The 17,753-nt window shown below is 50.6% G+C and overlaps 1 protein-coding gene across 1 annotated transcript in view; it reads right to left on the reverse strand.

The window, feature by feature from the left end:
- Nucleotides 1-240: 240 nt before the first annotated feature.
- LOC143929634 (uncharacterized) overlaps nt 241-17,753 on the reverse strand; it is a 42,888-nt gene continuing 25,375 nt past the window's right edge. The window contains exons 6-8 of the mRNA XM_077453545.1: nt 13,827-14,162; nt 10,357-10,650; nt 241-1,206 (exon numbers count right to left, since the gene is read on the reverse strand). Of these exons, the coding sequence (XP_077309671.1) occupies nt 1,184-1,206; nt 10,357-10,650; nt 13,827-14,162 (653 nt within the window). The 3' untranslated portion in view covers nt 241-1,183. The remainder of the gene's footprint in view (nt 1,207-10,356; nt 10,651-13,826; nt 14,163-17,753) is intronic.

Raw genomic sequence — 17,753 nt, forward strand, 5'->3', positions numbered from 1 at the left:
CACAATCCCCCTTTCACTACAGTGTTCTTGGCCCTCTTTCAATAAAGTGTCCTCAGCCCCCCTTCACTTCACTCCCCTCTTCCTTCACTGCTGTGTTCTCAGCCCCCATTCTGCCAACACTCCCCTTCACAATACTGTTTCCAGCCCCCGCCACATCACCCTTACCTTTCATAGTAATGTCTTCAGCACCCCTTCATATCAACCCCCCCATCCTTCACAATAGTGTCCTCAGCCCCCCTTCCCACCCCCCTACATCCTTCACAATAGTGTCCTCAGCCCCCTTCCCACGCCCACTACATCCTTCACAATAGTGTCCTCAGCCCCCCTTCACATCACCTCCCTCTCTTCACTATCCTACCTTACACAGGTACACAGAGGGCGGAAGGAAGAGCAGATCTGGATGGAAGGTGGGAGCTGCACAACTTTTCATGTTAACAAGCTGGAGATTGTTTCTGCACCATAGCATCAAATCACCTACTTGTTATCTTGAAAAGTTAACTTGGACAGCTTCTGCCCTCTGTCCAGAACCGTCCTGCCTCCCGCTGTCAGCTCTGCTGTGAGAATGACAGCAGTGATGGCTAGTGGGGAAGAACCAGCTCCTAAGTGGTACAACTGTGGCAGTCCAGATGGGACATTGACTCGGTCTGGACCTGGACCGTGGTCCGCCATTTAGTGATGCCTGCTCTAGGGTAATATCCTGACTTGTTGCAGCAGTGGTCTGAAATGCACCCTGTACCCTCCACAGTGTATACAGGCTGGAGAGTGACAGGCAGGATCAAGATTAAAATTCCCCCCTCTGAGCAGTCTACCCCCTAGGAGGCCTTCAGAGAAACAGCTTTGCGAGACAGGTGGGCAACAATACTGGATCTGTAGAGCACAGGTAAATCAATGTTTTGCATCACATGCCTAGGTAAGCAATTAATGCGGAGTCCAGTGCCTAGGCAGCAAGATTATAGGCTTCTTCCTGGCGAGGTTTGAGTATGGTTCCTCCAGGACAAACCAAGAAGTAACTTTTTAAGAAGCTGCTATTTTAGAGCCCCAGCGATGAAGACTTTTACAAAATAAAAAAATCTCTTCATAAAAAAAGAATTTGTTCTACGAAAAGCTTCCTGAGACATTGTCTATTAGTGGCATGTGGCCATCTCTCACCACTAGAATTTGCCCACTGTTTTTTTTACCTCTTTCAGTTTTCAATGCCATTTGTTCCTGGGAGGAAAAACAAAAACAAAGTTTAGGTATTATATCAGTTGCAGAGCAAAACACCAGCCTCACTTTAAATAGTGGCCCCACCAGCTGTACAGGCTCCCTTTCCTTTAGTTTCCCCTCCACTCTGTTCAACCACCTGCAGCAAAGAGAAGGAGCCCTAGTCCAAGTTGCAACCTGGAGTGTGCACAGAACTTAGCAGCCAATCACCAAGCACCAATCCTGTCACTTGAAAGTGGGGAGAGTGTATTGGATACAGCATAGGTGTGCGCAGCCTATTGCATTAGGGTGTGCAGCACTCCAAAGCTAAAACACACTTTACTGATCACTCGCCATGTTCATTCAGATAGGGAAGGGTTGATAAATTACATCTTTACCAGCCCCTTCCCCCACTCATCCTAAAACATCCCCGCAGCAACAGCCGGTGGGGTGGGAGAGGAGGGAAGCCAGCAGCACAGTGGGGGGAAGGGGGGGGCACCAGGGCAGTATGGGAATCTGTGCTGCACACCATGTGCACACCCCTATGGGATACAGGGAAGTAGTGGGTATTTTCTTTGCTCCCAATAGCCAACCAGAGGAGCTTGTGTTTAAAGGGTGTATTTCTCTGGGGTTGATTTACTACAGGTAAATAGGCTGTTCTCTTTGCAAGGGAAGTTGGATGTGGTGAAGCTTTGCTGATTGCCATTTTCCAATCATGTGCAAACAAAATGCTATTTTTTTTTAATTTTCATTGCACATGATTGGGTATCCTTTGCAAAATGAAATTTCACCGCATTCACTAAGCTCTGAGCAAAATGACCTCACATTGTAAACATCCTATTTAGTAGATCAAGTCCTGTATGCTTCAGGTAGAAACTTTTGGATATGTCAAGATACCTGCATTACTTGCCATACACCTTGGTTCCTCTCTCTGGTTACTACATCACTACAGTACACAGTAGATATGTATGGGCCATTTGAAGGAACCACAGTTAGTGAGCAGGCATCCAACACAAACGTGTTGAAAGAGAAGCACGGATTATGAATGCAATGATATAAGGAGTGCTGGACATGACAGTGTGGATGAGGGACACAGAGGGTTAAGCTTTATGGGTGGAGTTCAGGAAAAGGTTTGCAGGAAACAAGTTCAGTGTAGGGGAGGGGTCACATAAAAGGGAGAGGTGTGGCTTTAAGGAATCATTCGGAGCCCAGTGTGACACAGAGGAGGCAGTTTTTTCGCTGCTCCTCTGCTATGGCGGACCTCGAGGGACTCTTCGCGCGGCTGCGACGGGCGGCGGAGGTGCACGGTGCGGACTGGCTGCGGGAACGTGTGGGTGACCTGACGGACGGCGATGTGGACGGCGGCGGGACAGGTGAGGTTCCACTGCGCGCGCGGAGGTCTCGGCCTCCGGCGCGTTTTTCTCCTGGGCCTACTCCTCGGCCGCCTCGTGACTCCCGGAGCCCGGGGGTGGACCGATCGGTCCCCCCGGCAAAACGACAGGTTATCGGCTCCCCCCGGTCCGGGCGGTCGTTACGCCGCCGAACGGAGGGGGGCGGGGCTTCACGGCCGCATGCAAATGGCGCCGGGACCGCACGGGGCCCGGTGGAGGTGGGGGGGAGTGTGGATGGCTCTGGGTCGGCAGGCCAAGGGGGGGGGGTGCACGTGGCGGGGGATCTGCGGCAGGCTGGGTCTGGGGCCAGCATCCGCGCGGTGGGGGGGAGGGGGGCGCTCCGGGGGGGTCGCATGCCGGAGGGGGGGGAGGGTGGGTCGCAGAAGGCTGCCAAGGTGCCTGGCAGGGCTGGTTTTAGACGCCGGCATGCCGGGGGCGGCGGGGGGAGGAGGACATTGCCTGCAGTCCCGGATCGCAGGGACCGGATGGACCGCGCGGAGCACAGGGGGATTGCCGCGTCCCCGGTGCGCGTTGGAGAGGTCGGTTCGGAGAGCGAGCTGTCCCAGGAGGAGGAGGGGTCCTTTTCTACACCCGGACCGGTACCGGTCGCCGAGGCCCCTGGGGGCCCGGGTAAGTTGCGGGAGTCTACATTGCTGGCGGATGCCTTGCGGGATCTGATGGGGGTGGCGCAGGGGGGTGCGGTGCCCACGGGATCCCGGGATGTAGTGGGGGGGGTTGCGGCAGGTTCAGCGCAGGGGGCGGGGCCTGTGGCCCCGGGGGGGCCGTCAGGTCAGTTGCAGGAGCTGTTGGGGGGGCTGCAGGCCCTGGTTGGTAAGTTTGCTGGGGGCTCCGGGTCGCCTCAGGTGGCCCCCTGGATGGGTACTGTGGGGGGGGCCGGGGGGGCGGAGGTCATTCCTGCGCGGGATGCACCGCCTGCCGCGGTGTCGGGGAGCACGGATGCGGGGGCTGTGGGCCCGGGGGTCCCCCCGGTGCCCGCGGACCCGGGGGCGCGGTCTGACCTGGTTAGGATCGCGGATGCTGCCCGGTGCGAAGTCTATGTTTGTTTCGAAGGCCCATTGGGGGCGCATTTGAAGCAGGAGGTGCGGGACAAGATCGGCAAGGGTGAGTATGTGGAGATTTTCTCCTTGCTCCCCCTCGAGAAATTTAATTTGGACAGGGTTAAGCCGGACAGTTCCAAGAAGGACGACGAGGAAAAACGTAGGTATCGGCTGATCCCGCGCACATTTGCAAATTGGCTTCAGGCGTTCGCTATATTGGCTAGCGTGATAGGGGAAAAGAACCCCGAGCATTGCTCGGCGTTATTTTGTTACCTGGACGCGATTGGGGAGGCTCACCGAGTGTATGGAGGGCTGGCTTGGCTGCGCTATGATGAGCAGTTTCGTCAGCGTAAGGCAGTGCGGGCTGACCTGCGGTGGGATCACAAGGACATAAGCCTCTGGATGAGGCTTATGTCTGCTCCGCGGGCCCCCACTCCGTTTCTTCAGGGGGGGGCCGGGAGTGCGTCTTCCTCGGGACTGCCGGCCGGAAAGAAGTGGGGGGTGTGCTGGCCCTTTAATGAAGGGGCTTGTAAATTCGGAGGCGCGTGCCGCTTCAAGCATGAGTGCTCCGGGTGCGGCGGCACCCACCCCCTGTCTCGCTGTTTCAAAAAAGGTCAGCGTGCCAGTGCCGCCGGTCACAAAAGGGATGACGCCGGTGAACCTGGGAAGGATGCTTCCTTTCCTAAATAGGTATCCGGATGGTGCGGCGGCGCGTGGGTTAATTCTGGGTTTTCGGGACGGTTTTAGGATTCCCTGTTCTTTGGGAGGGGTGCCGCCGTTGGCCAGGAATTTGCGATCGGCTTTAGATCACCCGGGGGTTGTGGATGAAAAATTGGGTAAAGAGGTGGCGCTGGGCCGGATGGGTGGCCCTTTCGAAGTGCAGCCGTGGGGGGACCTGGTGGTCTCCCCGTTGGGTGTAGTTCCTAAGAAGGAGCCGGGGAAGTTTCGCTTGATTCATCACCTGTCTTTTCCGAAAGGGGGGTCGGTCAATGATTTCATTGACCCGGAGGCGTGTACGGTTTCCTACACTTCTTTTGACGCGGCGGTACGGTGGGTCAGGCGGTATGGTCGTGGGGCTCTCATGGCCAAGGCGGATGTGGAATCGGCGTTTCGCCTTCTGCCGGTCCACCCGGACAGCTTCCGGCTGTTGGGATGCCATTGGCGGGGCAAGTTTTATGTGGACTTGTGCCTGCCCATGGGTTGTTCCATTTCATGCGCCTATTTTGAAGCTTTTAGTTCATTCTTGGAATGGGTGGTGAGAGATGTTTCGGGCCTGGAGTCGGTCATCCACTATTTGGATGATTTTCTGTGCGTGGGCCCGCCTGCCTCCAGTGTGTGTGCGATTCTTCTGTCCACGTTGCAGCACATTGCGGGCAGGTTCGGGGTGCCGTTGGCGGGGGATAAGACGGAGGGCCCGGTGACGGAATTGAGTTTTCTGGGAATCGTGATTGATTCTGTGGCAATGGAGTGTCGATTGCCAGAGAATAAATTACGGGATCTGCAGGCGGAGTTGGCAGGCATGCAGGGCCGGCCGAAGGTTCAGCTTCGGGCCCTGCAGTCCCTGTTGGGCAAGCTGAATTTCGCTTGCCGGATCATCCCTATGGGCCGTGTGTTCTGCCGACGGCTGTCGGGGGCCACTGCCGGGGTAACCGCCCCTACCCACTTCGTGCGTTTGCGAAGGGAACACCGGGAGGACCTGCGGGCTTGGCATGAATTTTTGGAGTCGTATAATGGGCGGGCTATGTGGATGTCGGGGCCAGTGAGCAACTTCGATGTGGAGTTGGTTACTGACGCGGCTGGCTCAACGGGTTATGGGGCATTTTTCCGGGGTCGGTGGAGTGCGGAACCTTGGCCACGCTCATGGGAGGTTGCGGGGTTGTTGGGCAATTTGGTTTTGCTAGAATTGTTCCCGATAGTGGTGGCATTGGAGTTATGGGGGGCGGAGTTTCGTAATTTGAAGTTGCGCATCAATTGCGATAACATGGGGGTGGTCCAGGTCCTCAATCGGATGACTGCTTCTTCCCCCCCGGTCATCCGGCTGCTGCGACACCTGGTCTTTCGATGTTTGCGGCTCAATGTTTACGTTTATGCTGTGCACATACCTGGGGTGGAGAATTCTTTGGCTGACTCGCTCTCTCGTTTTCAGTGGGACAAGTTCCGGCAGCTGGCGCCGGGAGCGGAGGAGTCGGGGGCGCCATGCCCCGGGTGGATGTGGGAACTTCCCTTGGAATCGCCGCAGGTTGGTTAAAAAGGTCGTTGAGTGAGGCTACATGGTCCGCTTACTCTAGAGTGTGGGCGGAATGGTGGGCGTTCCTGCGGGAGGTTGGAGTGGCTGGTCGGGGCTCCGACCGGCGCTGGGTGGTATTGTACTGGGTTGCCCGGAACATTGAGACGGGCCTGTCTCCCGCATCTATTGAGCGGAAGCTGGCGGGGTTGGCCTTTTTGTTCAAACTGTGGGGGGAGCCGGACGGGACGAAGGATTTTTGGGTGAGGCAAACGTTGAAGGGGTACAGGAGGGATTGGAAGGGTAGGGATGCGCGCCGGCCGGTGTCATTTGACAATCTGGTGGCAATTTGTTCTCGGCTGGTGGACGTTTGCTCGTCTGCTTACGAGACCGTCCTGTTTACGGCAGCGTTTTCGCTGGCGTTTTATGGGGCTTTTAGGATTGGGGAGTTGGTGTGTCGCTCAAAACGGGTGGCTGGGGGTCTGTTGGATCAGGACGTGCAGGTGGTTGCGGATCGGGTGAGTATACGGTTGCGTAGGTCTAAGACTGATCAACGGGGCAAGGGAGTGGCGATTACGCTGCTCGCCCTGCCGGGCTCGGTAGTGTGCCCGGTGGCGGCGGTACGGGCTTTCCGGGCGGTGCGGCCTGGGAGGGCGGGCCCCTTTTTGGTGCACGAGGAGGGCTCTTTTCTATCCCGTTTTCAGTTTGTGTCGGTCTTTCGGCAATGCCTGAGGGCGGTGGGTTTGGATGAGCGGGACTACGCGTCCCACTCTTTTCGGATTGGGGCGGCCACGGAGGCGGCTCGATGTGGGCTGGAGGAGGCGGTGGTTCGCCGGATTGGTAGATGGGAGTCCCGGAGGTTCCGGTCCTATGTCCGGCCGCAGTTGCTACTGGGGTAAGGATGGTGCGGCTGGGGGTTGTTTGCTGTGGGATTTATGGGGGGGAGGACTGTGCTTGTAACATTCCTTTGGTTGTTGTGTTATTTCTCTTGTTTTCATTCCAGATGGAGGTTCTCAACGCCTCGTTTGGATCCTGGGGCATTCGTACGTCTGCTGGGGGGCCAGGAGAGGTGATTCTCTACCAGCAGGCAGGCAATTAGGTATCCCCAGGGAGGTAGCTAGGGTGATGTGGTTGGGTTTCCCGGGCATGAGGTGGGAGCGTGTCATGAGGGAGGTGGAGCGTTTCGCTTTGAGGGATAGGCCCCCGGATGTGCTGGTCGTTCATGCGGGGGGCAATGACCTGGGAGTTCGAAAAGTGAAGGACATTTTGGCGGATATCAAGGCTGATGTGTTGCGCATGCGAGTCCTTTTCCCGGGCACCATTTTGGTGTGGTCAGACATTGTGGCCAGAACGGTGTGGCGGGGGGCCAGGTCTTTAGCCAGCCTTGAGAAAACCAGGATTAGGGTTAATAAGGTTGTTGGGCGGTTTGTAGTGCAGAACGGGGGCATTGTGGTAAGACACAGGGAATTGGAGGTGAATGTAGGGCTTTATCTTAGGCGGGATGGCGTTCATCTATCGGATGTGGGGATTGACCTCTGGTCCTTTGGCTTACAGGAGGGCATACAGAAAGCTCTTCGGGTGTGGGGCGGCCCTCAAGGTTGAGGGGGTCACCCTTTCGGGCTGTGGCGGTGTGTTTTCTGGTGGTTTCTGACGGTAGACAGGTACTCAGAAGGGATCTGAGGGTGTGGGGGGCTCATCTAACGATCGGCCCCTCTGGGTATTCCTGAACGTTGGAGGGAATACGGTTATGTTCACTGGCGGAAGTTGTCTCCGACCGGTCACAGGTGGAGGCCTTTGGGAAGTTGGTCAGGTGTACCGCAGTGATTGGGTATTGGCTTAAGTGTGGTCACCGTCAGAGATCACCAGAATGGGCAGTTAATGTTAATTTAAATGTGGTTTAATGTTAATAAAGTTATTTATATTTATATATTTATATATATATTTATATATTTATATATTTTCATATTTACAAGTTATTGGAGTAATTTTGAGTTATGTTTAATAAAGGCTGTTGTGGCCAGTTTACTCCAACCTATGGTGTGGTCTCGTTTCTAATAGATAAGGAATAGTATAAGGGGAACATTCAGACTACACTAGTCAAGAGAAGCACGAATTATGAATGCAATGATATAAGGAGTGCTGGACATGACAGTGTGGATGAGGGACACAGAGGGTTAAGCTTTATGGGTGGAGTTCAGGAAAAGGTTTGCAGGAAACAAGTTCAGTGTAGGGGAGGGGTCACATAAAAGGGAGAGGTGTGGCTTTAAGGAATCATTCGGAGCCCAGTGTGACACAGAGGAGGCAGTTTTTCCCACCCTCCCGCCCTATTGTTATGTGTTTGTTTTGTGGTGTTTTGTTGCTGGTCTTTTTCTTCTTTTGCAGGTTTCATCGGTTGTCACGGCAGCTGAAAGTTTTTCGTGTTGGCGGTGTGTTTTCTGGTGGTTTCTGACGGTAGACAGGTACTCAGAAGGGATCTGAGGGTGTGGGGGGCTCATCTAACGATCGGCCCCTCTGGGTATTCCTGAACGTTGGAGGGAATACGGTTATGTTCACTGGCGGAAGTTGTCTCCGACCGGTCACAGGTGGAGGCCTTTGGGAAGTTGGTCAGGTGTACCGCAGTGATTGGGTATTGGCTTAAGTGTGGTCACCGTCAGAGATCACCAGAATGGGCAGTTAATGTTAATTTAAATGTGGTTTAATGTTAATAAAGTTATTTATATTTATATATTTATATATATATTTATATATTTATATATTTTCATATTTACAAGTTATTGGAGTAATTTTGAGTTATGTTTAATAAAGGCTGTTGTGGCCAGTTTACTCCAACCTATGGTGTGGTCTCGTTTCTAATAGATAAGGAATAGTATAAGGGGAACATTCAGACTACACTAGTCATGGTAAAAATTCTGCCAGAGGCAATAGAGTCACTGCCTGCTGGAGAAGTAGGTCTCCTTTAGCGGGCAACTTTTTGCCAGGGGCCCCTCTACAACCTTTTCCCTAGAGGGTTGAGCCTAGGGAGAGAGAGGACAGTAGAATATCCAGAGCTGGGCAAAGGCTGTTTTACAGATCTGGAGCTGTCTGTATTTATCTGCCTGTCTGTGGTCTATACCTAAGTAAGTGAATATATAGCTGGCTCAGCCAGGAAAGAAGCTGGAACATGGCGTGATATATGGATTTGGTGTTGTGAAATCTGTTTGAAACTGTTAGTACTCATTCTGGATACTGTCACATAAGGAGGCCTGAAGCCTGCTAGTGGTACCTGGTCTGGTAAAGTATTCATCTCCTTTGATTGTTCAATTAAAACAGGAGAATGGTGAGAAGCCACCCAATCCACTTGTGTATGGCCTGCCTGTGAAACCTAAAGAGATTAACCTTTTGTTCCTAAATAATTGTATTTTTTTTATAAAGGACATAGAAGTCATTTATTTAGTATAATGTTTAAATGGAAAAAAATATATATATATTTAGTTAATACATTTTTTTATCACTATAATTGTATCTATAAACTACAGTATTAAACACACTGCCTTCTGAAGATCAAAGTTTCAAGCCTACATTTGATTACTATGTTTTAGCTGACATAATAAGTACCATTAGGAGCAAAGTGAAAGGCTTTTGTTATAGGCCAGCCCACCACATACAGATAGTCACTTTCGTAGCATTCCCACACTGCACTTTTCCCTTCTTGGAGACATAACTCCAATTTCTGTGTAAGTTCCCTGTCACTCCTTTACCATGCGTACTGTCAGGATAGCAACAGAAGATGGCACACTCATGTGTACGCTTTAACATGCAGGCAAAGGTCTGCACTTGGACCTACTTTTACCTTGCCTTTCTGTTGCTGACCCAGCTAGTTCCTGATTATGGCTTGTCTCTGCTGATTCCCTGCTGTCACCTCAGCCAGCCTTCGGGCCATGACTACTTCCTATCCTGCTTGCCTTGACAGTTGCCAACTTTTGTTTTTGAATTTGCTTTCAGCTTTTTGTGTGTTCCTGCCAGCTGCTGTGCCAGTCTGTACCTCTGTGGTGACCACTCTGCTCTTTAGTGACATCCTAATCTTTCTGAGCATCTCACAATCAAGCTACACCAGAGCTTCTATCAGAATTCATCATCTGCAGATGGGACATTCAACAGTGGTTCCCCTCTGTGCCCTTTTACCCCGTATCCTCCATTTCAGGTACTTTTAGAGCAGCAATGTAAGAGAAGCCCTCTCATCATTTTTCACCTCTAACAAGATACATGATAATTACAGAAGTTTAATGATAACCTTTTCCCCGCCACTTTCTAACAATGTTTGGACATGGTGATTGACTGCTCAAGCCAGAGGACTGTATTATTGAGAGTAGAGGAAGGAAGTCATATGTTCCTACATAGCTAGAATTTCTGGCTATTTCCGAGGGACCCTACAGCTGAACGGAGCGGCAACATTAAAGTCCCAATAACATGAAATTTGCCATCCCACCCCCTTCCCATGCAACTTCTGTCCTGCTCTACTTACTCTGCTCTTCCAATTTCCATTCACGAATTTCTGCATTTGGGAGACTCTGGTGGTCAACTTGACACCTCAATGTTTTTCCATTGTCCTCCATCTCTGGGACATACATCAGAATGGACGAAGTGCTGTACAGACCGTCATCATCTAAATTGAATTCAGGGTCCGTTGTAGGTAACTCATCTCTCTCCTTGAACCATTTAATCTCTATAGTCTTTGGGTGGAAGGAGTGGACTCTGCAGGAAAGCTTCATCTGCTGACCAACATTTTCAGAGGTGATCTGTTCCACAACAGGCTGAGCTGAAAATATAAAACAGAACATTTGGAAGGGTTTTTAGTAGGTACTCTGTGCTTTACTGTTTTTACACATCGCCCACTGGTGTGAGGAAAGTTGCAGCATATAGATTGCAGAATGGCATTAAAGAAAAATTCTTTTTATATTATATTTTATATTATATTTTTACATAGTTACGTTAGCCCTGCTTGGATTAATGTAATGATGCATATACAATATCTGTGGGATAACTATATTAGCTGGAAATCACTGTAATGCCCCGTACACACGAGCGGACTTTTCGACATCCAAACTCCGACGGACTGAGTCCGGCGGACTATCCGATCGTGTGTGGGCTGCAACGGACTTTAGCGAAGCTAAAGTCTGACGGACTTTAGAAATGAAGCATGCTTTAAATTTTCCCGACGGAACTCCGCCGGACCCGGTCCCCTTTGAAAAATCCGCTCGTGTGTGTGCTACTCCGACGGACTAAAACCGACGCTAGGGCAGCTATTGGCTACTGTCTATGAACTTCCTACGTCGAATCCAGTCGTACGTCATCACGTTCGACTCCGTCGGAGTTTGGTGTGATGGTGTGTGGTCAAGTCCGTTCGGTCGAAAAGTCCGCCAGAACTCCGTCGGAACTCCAGCGGAACTCCGGCGGAACTCCTTTGGAGGTCTGTCAGACTTAATTCCTCTCGTGTGTACGGGGCATTATAGATACCACATCTACAGTGATCTCCACCAGCTTCTGGTCCCGAGCTGAGTGGCTGACCTAAAGAAAAGTGAACACAGGAGGTGGTTCGCTCAGCACATGCGCCATGCTCAATTGATGCAAAGTGTTCTCCAATTGACTAAGGTGGCGAGGCGAGCAGTTGTGTCACCCTCATCTTCTCGTTCAATCAGAGAATGTTTTGTATTTACTGAGAACATGCAAAGCATTCTATGAATAGTGCCTGTGTCAAGCGAACAATCTCCTCCTCCTGATCACCAGAGTAGTGGTGCCGACTGCAGTGATTTCCAGCTTACACAGGGATCCCACAGGTAAGCTGTAACTATGCTTATACCATACCTGTAGTAATAATAATTGGCTCTGCTCAGAACTACACTCTGTGATAAACTATTAATCAGCTTTTCACTATTTGCGAACTGTGGAGATGTGTTCCCTGGAGTATGATTAAATCTGTATGAGTTTCCAGTTTATGCTTTTTCTGATTTCGCCGTTGCTCTGGAGTTTCCTTTGTCCTATGACCTGCCAGTAACTATTGAGTTATCCATAGCACTGTGTCAGAACTGTAATATTGGTTATATTATTTAAAGTCAATCCCTTGTTTGCAACAGTTAAGAAGGGTCTTAAGCGGTGGGATCATGGGAGTAAGCCTAGACCTTGAGGGCTATATCCTCTGAGCTGGAAAGGGAGCTGCTGATCTATTGAAGACCTACCCCATGCTGTTTTCTGAGGGACAACAGAGCTGAGGATACTGGAGCCGAACTTGCACATTCAATGGTCTTTTTCTAGTCTCATACACAGTGCAGAGAAAACATAGGAACCCCTGCTTTGTTAGCATCCATCCAGGGACTGTTAGCGTTGAAGAAATAATACAACTTCGGGCATTGTATTTACTCCCTTCTGTTCCACAAGTACTGATATAATTGTAAAATATATCCAAAGCAAAAACCATAGGTGTGCGCAGGGAGTGTGCTAGATGTGCCCGGGAACACCCTAATCACTCTGTGCGGTGCGGATTCATTGAGAAGATTTCCTGTAAACACAACAGGAAGTGTTAGGAAATCACCCTCTCTAGTTCTGTCTTGATGACCATTTTAACATTTTGTATTTCCCATCACCTCAACAGAGACAATGATAACCAGGACAAATAAAGTGAGTGAATTTCCCCAGTTGAGCCATCCAAAAAAAAAGAAAAAAAAAGAAAAACAGAGATTCCAACCCTCCTATACCTTATCAATAACGAATTTAAAAAGTTTTGGCCTAGGATACACTTAAAAGAGAAAAAAAATCAAGGACAGAACAAGGTACAATGTATGCTAACCAAGGATCCCTTTTGAATTTACAAGACTCCTCTTGTGTGAAGACAGAAGTTCTTACACCAGCGGCAGCCCGTGCATTACGGGCGCCGCCTCCTCTCTTCTGCCACCCCCTCTAGCACCAATTGATAGATTCATACATTGCATGAATCTATTGCCACCGCTGTCACCCCCTATTTAGGCTCCCAGCCCCTTTTCTGGCACAGGGCGTCTGAAATACAGCAGCGGGGGGTGGTTTTGAAGCACCTGATTAGAGCCATAGATTCTAATAGCCGTCAGAAAAGGTGACCTGGGAGCGCCATGTTGGGCACTCGCAGGTCACTCAGCTGTGTTAGGAAAGCGAATAGTCATTCACTTTTCTAACACTAAACTGCCTCTCTGCCAATGAGGTGCTCGGGTGTGTTACCCGTCACCTGAATGGCTGAAATGAGACAGGCGCAGTGATTGGACGCCAGGCTTTCAATCATAGCAGAGGATGGGAAGAGAGGACAAGAGAAGACATCGAGGAGCAGTCCCACCGAGACACTTAAGTGCAGATGGCAGGCTGGCAGGGGGGCACACTGGCAGCATTTGATCTGGCTCAGTGGCTGCGTTTGATGTGGCACAGTGGGAGCAATTGATGGGTACAGTGGCAGCAATTGATGGGCACAGTGTCTGCGTTTGATGGCACAGTGACTGCATTTTGATGGCACAGTGGCTGCGTTTGATGGGCACAGTGGCGGCAATTGATGGGCACAATGGCTGCATTTTATGGGGCACAGTGGCTGCATTTGATGGGGCACAGTGGGAGCAATTGATGGGTACAGTGGTGGCAATTGATGGGCACAGTGGCTGCATTTGATGGCACAGTGGCTGCATTTGATGGGCACAGTAGCAGCAACTGATGGGCACAGTGGCTGCATTTGATGGCACAGTGGTTGCTATTTATGTTACAGTCAGGCTGCAATTGATGGTGTTTTTTTCTGAATTTTTCAGTTTGTTTGCACCCCCCCAAAAAACTTGAGCACCAGCTGCCACTGTCTTACACATAGATCCCATTTTTCCTAAATAGTGGAGGTTCGGTTACTAATCAGTTGTAAAGAAGCCACATAGAAGATTTCCATTTGTGATAACAAAAGGTCTTCATAAATAGATATTTACTGACTCCGCTTCTTACCTGTAATGAATGTCTCATGGCAGGGCTTTAAGATTTTTTTTATTGCAGGGTAGGAGACCTTGCAGGTGTACTTCACGCCGTCATCCTCTTTAACCTTCGCTCTGAACGTCAAAGAGCTGGAGGACTTGAGCACATTACCCTCGTGTGGTACATCTATGATTTCTCTATGTGTATATCTTGTGTCTTGTATATTTCCATCTTTATATATAACTTGTTCCCCTTTCAGCCAAGTAATCAGTAAAGGTTCTGGATCACATTTAGTGATATTACAAGTCAGAGTCACCTCTTCCCCGTGTTTTAGACATTGTGGGGCCAGAATGCGAGCTGAGAAATAATCTATAAAAAGGAAGAAAAGAAACGTATAAGACACAATTCACAATAAAGCATGCAACGCCAGTTATCAGAAACAGTCTTATGAATATTCAAGAATTTCAGCCCAGAGCAAATCATATTCTTCCACAGTGCTCAGGACCCTCTCATATTGGGGTTGATTACTAAAAGCAAATAGACTTTGCACTTTCCAAAGTGCAGTTGCACTCTGTTAAATCAGTTGCTCCAAAGCTTAGTAAATGAGCAGAAGCTCTGCTGACTTCCATCATCCAATCGTGTGCAAGCAAAATACAGTTTTGTTTTTTTCTTGCATGTGATTGGGTATTCTTTGCAAAGTGAAGCTTTACTTCATTTACTGAGCTCTGGAGTATCTGCACTTGCAAAATGCACAGTCTATTTGCCTTTAGTAAATCAACCCCATTGTGTTTGTGACCAAACAATGCACTGATTAATGTGCTGGGTTACATCAAATAAAGCTCTCAGTGCATTGCAGGAATTTAACACCTTATTCCATAGTTGAGACTCAGGGGGGAAATGATGCTCTCTGGAGGATAAAGTGACCATAACGGGGTCATTATGTACTCATTTTAAAGATGAATTCTAGGTAAGGATTGTATTGCATAATTACATTCTGTATGGAGCATTATAAGTATGCATGTGCCAGATCCAGTGGCGGCCCTTAATGTAGGGCGCAGGCCAGGGCTACGCACCCCCTCCCCATGCATGTGTCCAGCCCCTTAATCTACATGCTGAAGGCATGGATTCCAATGAGCTTTTCTTTTTCTTTTTTTTTTTTAGAAAGCACCAGAGGCTCTAATAGGCTTCAAAAAGGGTGGACTCGGGGCGCAGTGCACTTGTGTAACAATAGCGAATGAATATTTGCTATTGTCTTCCTGATTCCGGCCAATCAGGAAGCAGCTCCTGAGACCTGATTGGCCAGGGAGTCTTAAGACAATTCCTGTTCAGCCAAGGGGAGAACGGAGAGGAGAATGGGCTGGCTCTTTATTCCCCCTGCCTCCTAAGAGCCCGTTCACACTGAGGCAGCACGACTTGCAGCGCGACTGTCTCAGGCGACCGGGATTCTGTATAGAAGTCAATGCAAGTCGCCCCAAAAGTCATACAGGAACCTTTTTCTAAGTCGGAGCGACTTGAGTTGCTCCGATTAGAACGGTTCCATTGCATGAGGGGGATGGCAGAGAGCATGGGGGGTGGCAGAGAGCATGGGGGGGAGGTGGAGAGTATGGGGGGGAGGTGGAGAGTATGGGGGTGGCGGAGAGCATGGGGGGGTGGAGAGCATGGGGGGGTGGAGAGTATGGGGGGAGGTGGAGAGTATGGGGGGTGGCAGAGAGCATGGGGGGGGTGGAGAGCATGGGGGGGTGGAGAGCATGGGGGTGGCAGAGAGCATGGGGGGGTGGAGAGTATGGGGGGTGGAGAATATGGGGGGGTGGCAGAGAGTATGAGTGCCATGGAGAACATGGGGGGAGGTGGAGAGCACGGGATGGCAGAGAGTATGGGTGCCGTGGAGTGCCCAGGGGGGGAGCAGCAGAGAAGCAGGATATGAAGAGCGGTGGGGGCGGCATATAGAAGAATAATTCTCTCCATCTTCCTCCCCCAGTCTCTGAATGCTTCTCCTCTACCTCTTGCAGGCATTCCGCTACTGCAGGAGGAAGATGGAGAGAATTATTCTTCTATATGCAGCCGCCCCCACCCCTCCTCCTTTGCAGTTTACAGGGGGGGGCTGAACTCACATTTTCCCCGACTCCAAGGTGTCTCCTCTGGCTCCTCCTCCCAGCACCGACGGCTGACCTATACAGGCGGCCGCGCAGCCACGCAGAGGCCGAAGGATTCTCATCTAGCTCCCCACCTCGGCGCCGATGGCTAAGCAGCCGGGCGGCCAAGGAGAGGCTGGATGAACGGCACCAGCTCAAGCCCCGCAAAGACTTGCTGCCTGGCGGCCCCGGCGGCCGCGGCCCACCGGGCAAGTGCCCGGTTTGCCCTATGGCCAATCCGGGCTTGCTTGTGTGAACTGGCTCTTAAGGTTAGTCTCTGCCACAGTCCGGGGGTCTCTGGTGCTTGCCGTCTGCTGTTTATCTCCCATGGAGTGGAGGGGTGTGTTTGTGGCAATCGCCACCTTCCCCCATCCGCCGTTCATCTCCCGCCTGGGTTTTTATTTTGTGGCGATTGTTCGTAAATTCGTAACCCGGGAGGTTTGCTTGCAGCGATCGTCTGTCCAGAGGGGGGAGGTGGCTGGCATTCGTTTGGCACAAGCCGCCACTGGTCAGACCTAAGGGACTGCTTTGGAAGTGGAGAATCACTGTAACAGTCACACCACTACTACAGTGAATTCCGGTTCTGTCTTCCAGGTCCTGTGGCAGCAGGTCCTCTGCTACATAGTGACCACATGGGATTGCCCACTCCGCATGGCTGCCATTCAGAGAATGCTTTGTATTTTTCCTAATGAATGCAAAGCGTCCTCTGTTTAGACCAGGCGGACAGGTGGGGTGGTGATGTCACAAACTGTTCTGTGAATGGTGCCCATGTCAAGCAGATGACCTCCTGTGTTCAGTAAGCAGCAGGAGCTCAGCGAGCTGAAGAACTACAAGGAGCGATTGTAGTGAAAGTGAGAGAACTGTTACACTTTGTGTTAGGAACTGTTAAAGTGGCTGTAAACCCTTACAAACCACTTTGACCTACAGGTGAGCCTAGATCAAGGCTTACCTGTAGGTCCAAGAAATATCTCCTAAACCTATACGGTTTAGGAGATATTTGCCTGAAGACAGGCACCGCTGTCTACGGCGCGCAGGCGCACTGAGCGCGGCATTTCCAAGAACGAATGACAGCGGCGGAGCTGCGAGACCCCACCGAAAAGATGGATGTGCCGGACTACAGGGGACAGCGGTGACATCGCTGGCTCCTGTGTCAGGTAAGTGACACATAATGGGCTACTATGCGATGCATTATGCTTTGCCTTTGCAGGGAATGAAAGAGGAAGTAAACCCATCAGGGTTTACTTCCTCTTTATAGACTATTGCCATAGGAGACAGCATTCCTGCACAAGTGGATGTGGCGTCTTGCTGGATGCCTTTCCCTGCATGGCTGTCTTCTTATTGAAGTCTCGGAGTCTGCGAATTAATCTTGCAACTATCTAAGGGTGTCCTGGCCCTAACCCCTCTCTCCCCCAAAAAGTTTAAGAGGAATAAACTTTCGTTTGCATTCAAGAAGTTTGTGGTGCCCAATAACTTTAACAACTCTGCACCCACCATGCTTCACAACCCCCTACAGACAGAAGGATGTCAGCTGCCTTTGACTCTGGAGGTTCTCATTAGACCAAAGAGGCCCGGGACCTTGCTACATAAGTTGAACTAGTTAATACTACTGGATAAAACAAAAACCATGTCTGTCTTCATTCCAGGCTGCAACGGAAAGATTATTTTGGTTTATTTGCACTTCCACTTTTATTTCCAAGCAACCAAGGGTAAAAAAATAGGGGGGAGTTGTCTTTGGGAAAATAAGATACAGACAGTAAAAAATAAAAATCTTGTCCTAATGTAAGTTCTCATCCTTCTTCCAAATGTGAGTTGTGTTTCTATATGTCCC

Source organism: Lithobates pipiens, unplaced genomic scaffold (assembly GCF_037356315.1).
Source record: "Lithobates pipiens isolate NorthernLeopardFrog02 unplaced genomic scaffold, aLitPip1_a1.2 Scaffold_24, whole genome shotgun sequence".
In the NCBI taxonomy this organism is placed as follows: Eukaryota; Metazoa; Chordata; class Amphibia; order Anura; family Ranidae; genus Lithobates; species Lithobates pipiens.